Source organism: Phyllopteryx taeniolatus, chromosome 12, assembly GCF_024500385.1.
Source record: "Phyllopteryx taeniolatus isolate TA_2022b chromosome 12, UOR_Ptae_1.2, whole genome shotgun sequence".
Taxonomy (NCBI): domain Eukaryota; kingdom Metazoa; phylum Chordata; class Actinopteri; order Syngnathiformes; family Syngnathidae; genus Phyllopteryx; species Phyllopteryx taeniolatus.
The window spans coordinates 16,108,393-16,114,763 of record NC_084513.1 but is presented as its reverse complement, the minus strand read 5'-3'; the positions used below and the strand labels follow the sequence as shown (position 1 = coordinate 16,114,763).

General features: G+C 40.5%; 1 protein-coding gene across 1 annotated transcript; it reads left to right on the top strand.

The window, feature by feature from the left end:
- Positions 1–1,755: 1,755 nt before the first annotated feature.
- Positions 1,756–6,319, top strand: serp2 (stress-associated endoplasmic reticulum protein family member 2). The gene is made up of 3 exons (XM_061792378.1): positions 1,756–2,058; positions 4,492–4,564; positions 5,894–6,319. The coding sequence occupies exons 1-3, from the start codon at positions 1,975–1,977 to the stop codon at positions 5,932–5,934; spliced, it is 198 nt and encodes a 65-aa protein (XP_061648362.1). The 5' UTR covers positions 1,756–1,974; the 3' UTR covers positions 5,935–6,319.
- The last annotated feature ends 52 nt before the right edge of the window (positions 6,320–6,371 follow it).

Here is a 6,371-nt window from a genome sequence, read left to right as displayed (position 1 = left end):
ATGATGTTTTTGGGATGTGGGAGGAAACCGGAGTGCCCGGAGAAAACCCACGCAGGCACGGGGAGAACATGCAAACTCCACACAGGCGGGACCGGGGATTGAACCCCGCTCCTCAGAACTGTGAGGCTGACGCTCTAACCAGTCAGCCACCGTGCCGCCAAATTTAACACTTGATTGGTTAAATAAACAGTCCCACTGCTAATATAATTATAGCTATTTCGGCCATCACGGCTGAATCTGAAGGCCTTGGGCAGAGTAGATTCAGACGGCAACACATAATGGCCAAAAATCTGATTGGTCAACAAAAATCTAACATCCACATACTGTACACTACTCAGAGAACATGTAAATTCTGCACAGGATGGTCAGAACCCCAAACCTTAGAAACGCTCATCTAAGATGGACTGATGCAAAGTGGAAAAGTGTTCTGTGGTCCCACGAGTCCACATTTCAAATTGTTTTTGGAAATTGTGGACGTCGTGTCCTACGGGCCAGAGGAAAAGAACCATTCGGACTGTTATGGACGCAAAGTTCAAAAGCCAGCATCTGTGATGGTATGGGGCTGTGTTAGTGCCAATGGCATGGGTAACTTACACATCTGTGAAGGCACCATTAATGCTGAAAGGTACATACAGGTTTTGGAGAAACATATGCTACCATCTAAACATCTTTTTCATGAACGCCCATGCTTATTTCAGCAAGACAATGCCAAACCACATTCTGCACGTGTTACAACAGCGTGGCTTCGTAGTAAAAGAGTGCGGGTACTAGACTGGTCTGCCTGCAGTCCAGACCTGTCTCCCATTGAAAATGTGTGGCGCATTATGAAGCGTAAAATACGACAACGGAGACCCCAGACTGTTGAACAGCTGAAGCTGTACATCAAGCAAGAATGGGAAAGAATTCTACCAACAACGCTTCAACAATTAGTGTCCCCAGTTCCCAAAAGTTTATTGAATGTTGTTAAAAGAAAAGGTGATGTAACACCGTGGTAAACATGACCCTGTCCCAGCTTTTTTGGAACGTGCTGCAGCCATACAATTCTAAGTTAATGATTATTTCCTAAAAACAATAAGAGTTTATCAATTTGAACATTAAATATCTCATCTTCGTAGTATTCAATTAAATATAGGTTGAACATGATTTGCAAATCATTGTATTGTTTTTATTTAAGTGTTTTTACTGGGCTGACCAGCTCCCCAACCACCCACCGAGAAGAAGCATACCAACAACACCGGACCAACTTCATTGGAATTGGGGTTGTAAAAGAAGGAAACAAATACTAATTACTCTCCACTCAGAATCTTCTTGTTACCCTTTTCACAAAATGTAATAACATAAGCAAAATAAGCAAATCCACTGTGTCATATTACCATTATCACCACTTGACTAGTGCTCGCATTTCTCACTAGGCCTAGGACAAGCCTACCATTACTACTACTACTACTACTAGTACTACGACAACTATTTTTTCCTTTAACTAATATATATTGCTACGTAAACTATTATAGATCTATTATGTGTTATAGCTTTGTTTACTTCCGTTTTCCAAATGAAGTCCTCCTCGACCACTTGAAGTGGAGCTTTGTAGCAAGTTGCCGAAGTGAATGTTTGATTTCCGCAAAACATTTCGCAACAAAATATACTTCCACCAAAGAAAGTCCAATGAAGACACAAAGATGACAACTAGTATTGCTAATATTTACGCGCTACTTTGAAAAACGAGCATGTGAAATATATACTGTTCGGGAAATGTCACGCATTGCCACGCTGATGGTCTATACCCTTATTCTGAAAACAAAACATGTTTGAGTTTCCGGTTAGAGCCCGTGAAAGATTCCCGAGCTTGATACCGCTGGAAGATAGTGTTATCAGCCTACATATTCCAGATTACTTAATATATAATAAAATAAATAAATTAATAAAAGACGAAAACCGGCTGGTTTGAGTGGCGGTTTCCAGACGTTAGGGAAGATGGTGGCCAAACAGAGGATCCGAATGGCGAACGAGAAACACAGCAAGAACATCACGCAGAGAGGAAACGTGGCCAAGACGCTGGTGAGCCCATTTAACTGTCAGCATGATGACATTAGCCCGACAAAAGGTGACGTCCTCGTCCTGCATGCTCGCTCTCCTTCCAGCCGTGTTAGGAGCACGAGGGAGGGCGATGCTCTACGATCCTGCTCATCATGCATGTGGAAAGTCATCATGTTGGTCCCGTGTCATAAATCATCTTTATAGGAATTACATTAACATTTACTCATCGTCCCATCTTAAGCATGACTTGGCTGAAGGAAAACAATGATGCTCAGTGGATTGATTATGTGGAAAAAACAACAACCACAAAGTTTCATTCACAGCACCAATGGTCATATTAAAGTGCATTAGGTTAGTTAGATTTCACATTCTCATCACATCTCTCTTTATTATTATTATTATTAGTCAAATCAATCATGGCCAAGGCTACACAAATAAACTTGACCCATAATAGGTTAAAAGCCACTATATTACAAGACAATTAAAAAAATTGTACTCCTCCCACATGCTTTAAACTCATAAACGTATTAAGAAAAACACTTTTTAAATACATTAAAAATATATTTGAACACACACAAATAATTTCAAACAATGTGTAGTAAATACTGTACCTATTGTAGTGTCTGTACATGCACTTACCTTTAAGAGACGGGGCCTTGTGGGATGGCCTGTGACATCGGCAAGTCTGCGTGTGAGTGTCAGGGTGTGAGCTGTTGCCGACAACAGCTTGTGCGCGAGTGTGTTTCCCCCGGCGTTCAATAAGCGACTGAAAACAATGTAAAGTGCATCGGCGATTATGGCTCTCAAACATGCGAGAGCTTTACAGTAAGTAAGTATATTGTTAAAAAAAAAAAAAAAAAAAGCATGATATAGTGGGGAACATTTTACTGCAAACAACAGTTATGAGAAGCATTCCAGTGGAAAGTAGGAGTGTGAATGTGAGTCTGAGTGCTTGTTTGTCTTCAAACAGTACCCAGTTGCTTGCAATGATTGTCCGTGTTAATCCTCTGAACAAACATTTTATTTTGACGAGTGTCCACCTCCAGAGAGGATCGATCGACATTTTAATCAATCGCTTTGATTGCCTGATTTCAAACCAAGTAGAGCATGTTGTTAAATATGTGCCAATAATTTCATGTATCCAGTAATCTCTCTTCTTTTAAATTGAGCCCAAACCAGATGGTGCCAGTATGAACATATGCCAGTCATTGATATCACTGCCTGTCTGTAGTGCAATAGAGTCAGCCAGCAACATACAGTAATCCAATTTATAAAACCGAAAAGTACTTGTTGTTAAAGGCTGGATTGAAACTGACATTTCTTGCATGAAGATGAGACCCTCTAAAAATCTCATGTTTGCAAGTGTAGAAACAAGTTAAACGCTGTATATATATAATAAATATGAAGGGCGAAGTTGTGATGTGAATGTGATTCCCATTTAAGACACACCTCACGTCATCTCTCTTGTTAACATTCTTAATTGTCACACAAGTGTTGTTAAGGCAAGTCCTTCATTTGGAATAAGTGTTTCAAAAAAAATATATTTAAAAAAAGAATCAAGAGCAAAATAAAAAGCAAAAGAGTTCATCTTTAGGCGGTCTTGTGAGGTAATGTTAGCACCATGCATGTCAGCTGTTCTACCGCATGATTAGGTCATAATGACAAAAAGCAAAGTTTTAGTTTTGCAGTTGAAAAGAAAATGTAATTGCCTGGACATCTGCACTCCATTTGCAAGCCTTTTGAGCCTTTATTCAATATCCTTGATATCCAGCTTAAGGTGAATGTACTAGTATGCTCTTTGTCTTTACTAGTAAGACAATTCAGCCCACCATTAGGTTATCGAGTACATTGAAAAATGAAATCGATATCCTACTAGTGCACTGCGAATACTTATTTATTTAGCATCCTTGACTTCCAGCTGAAGGTCCATGTACTAGTACGCTCTTTGTCTTCACTTGTCGGACAAGTTTAGCATACTAGTAGGACAACAATATGCTACGAGTGAGGAAAAACTGCACTCATTGACAACTGCTTGCTCCTAGTACTACTAGTGATATTGTAACATTCTAGTTTACATCTAGTGCTTCACTAATAGTACTAATGGTGCGCAGATGTCAACTAGTGCACACTTTTGCCTCACTTGTAACATGTAGTAGTCCTCCAAGTGTGCCGGAGTTTCCTACTAGTGTGCAGAAATGTAATACAGTCGTGGAAAAAACATCAAACTTTAGTTTAATGTCACCTTAAGTGAAATTTATTTTGACTTTCTTGACAGAAAATTGCCATTCAGACATGAGGAATAAAACTGAGCAAAAAGCTCTTTGCAATGGTATTTTTGTAAAAGAGGTTTTATTCTTGCTTCTAACTTGCTAATGATAATGGTGTTTGTGTGTGTGTGTGTGTGTGTGTGTGTGTGTGTGTGTGTGTGTGTGTGTGTGTGTGCGTTTCCCATAGCGACCACAGGAGGAAAAATATCCAGTGGGCCCCTGGCTGCTTGCCCTTTTTGTGTTTGTTGTGTGTGGATCAGGTATGTACCTCATATAGCTTGTTGTTGTTAGCTTCAGCCTGCGTTAAAGAAAAGTGAAGTGCACACATTGCACGTAAACAATGTGTATTTTAGCTACAGTTTGTAAAATCGACACAGTGTAGTAAATAACAGAACTCCTGGAATGAGCTGCGTTTTTACAAGTAGATACCTGTTTTTTCTGTATTCTGAGACTTCAATGCACAGTATGGAAGTCTGGGAGTATGGGAGTATGACCAGCATCCATCAGAGTTGTCTCTAGGATAACATCATGATTTCAGTATCTGTACTTTTTTGTTTGGTGGGGTGACTTGATTTTTGTAATGTAAAGTACGTGCCTTGGCTCAGTAAAGGTTTGGAACAACTTTACTGTCTGTAAGCATTTACAGTGGATATAAAAAGTCTACACACCCCTGTTCAAATGCCATTTTTTGTGATATTGAAAAATTAGAACAAGTTATATTATTTCAGAACATAACATTTTTCTACATGTTTGTGAGATATACTTTTTGGTAAAATGAAACCCAAGGTTGACCTTTTTGGCCATAATTCCAAAAGGTATGTTTTACACATGGCCGACTGGTTAGCACATCTGCCTGACAGTTCTGGGGTCCGGGGTTCAAATCTCTGCCCTGCCTGTGTGGAGTTTGCATGTTCTCCCCGTGCCTGGGTGGGTTTTCTCCGGGCACTCCGGTTTCCTCCCACATCCCAAAAACATGCGTGGCAGGTTGATTGAAGACTCTAAATTGCCTGGAGGTGTGAACGTGAGTGCGAATGGTTGTTTGTTTCTATGAGCCCTGCGATTGGCTGGCGACTGGTTCAGGGTGTGCTCCAGCAGCCCGCGACCTTAGTGAGGACAAGCGGTAAAGAAAATGGATGGATGTATGGATGTTTGGCACGAACAAAACACTGCTCATCACCCAAAACACACACACACAAAACAAAAAAACCCATAACTACAGTGAAGCATTGTGGCGGCAGCATTATGGTTTGGGGCTGTTTTTTTATTCTGAACACAGGCACATACCAGTTATAAGAGGGTGTGCACACTTGTGCAACCACATTTCAGTCATTTCATTTCTTACTTCCCCTCTCGGAAAGAGAACAAAAAAGTTGTGCAGGTTATAAGTCACATTGATGGTGGGAAAAGTTTTGAAATTATTTATCTTAATCTCATTTTATTTTATTTTTTTTAGATCACAGAAATCTGGCATTTCAACAGGGGGTGTCTAGACTTTTTATATCCACTGTATGTACCCAACTCTAAATCACCAAGTGAGGTTTCATACAGTATTTACGAGTTGGAAGATTATTTCCCGTTTTTGCTCTCAGCCATATTTCAGATCATCCAGAGTATCCGTATGGGAATGTGATCCAGAAGGAGCACCTCAACTCCACTCACTGAAACTGGACAGGGCACACCTCTGAACCCCCCGTCTCCTCCTATGGGCCTGCAGGCCTCGGAGACCGTCGCGCTGCCCCCATACATTGACCGCCTCCCGCCATTCGCAGTGTTGCAGTCTGTGGTGCAGACAGCTTTTCTATGGACAGTCTTAAAGTACGCCAGCTGTGTCTTGTTACTCACTTGGCTCTTATCTGTGTGAACGTGTGCATATGTAAGTGTATGTGAGTACAAATGTGTGAGACTGTTTACGCGCATGAGTGTGTGTCCAGATTCGTGCTGATGATGTCCCATTCTTGCCAGTATTCATCTGTCTTGTGTATTTTTATTATAATAAAACTAGATCATTTAGCCAGTTCCTTGTTTCTGTTATTGTGAAAAATCTGTGCTGTTTTTCATTAGTATACC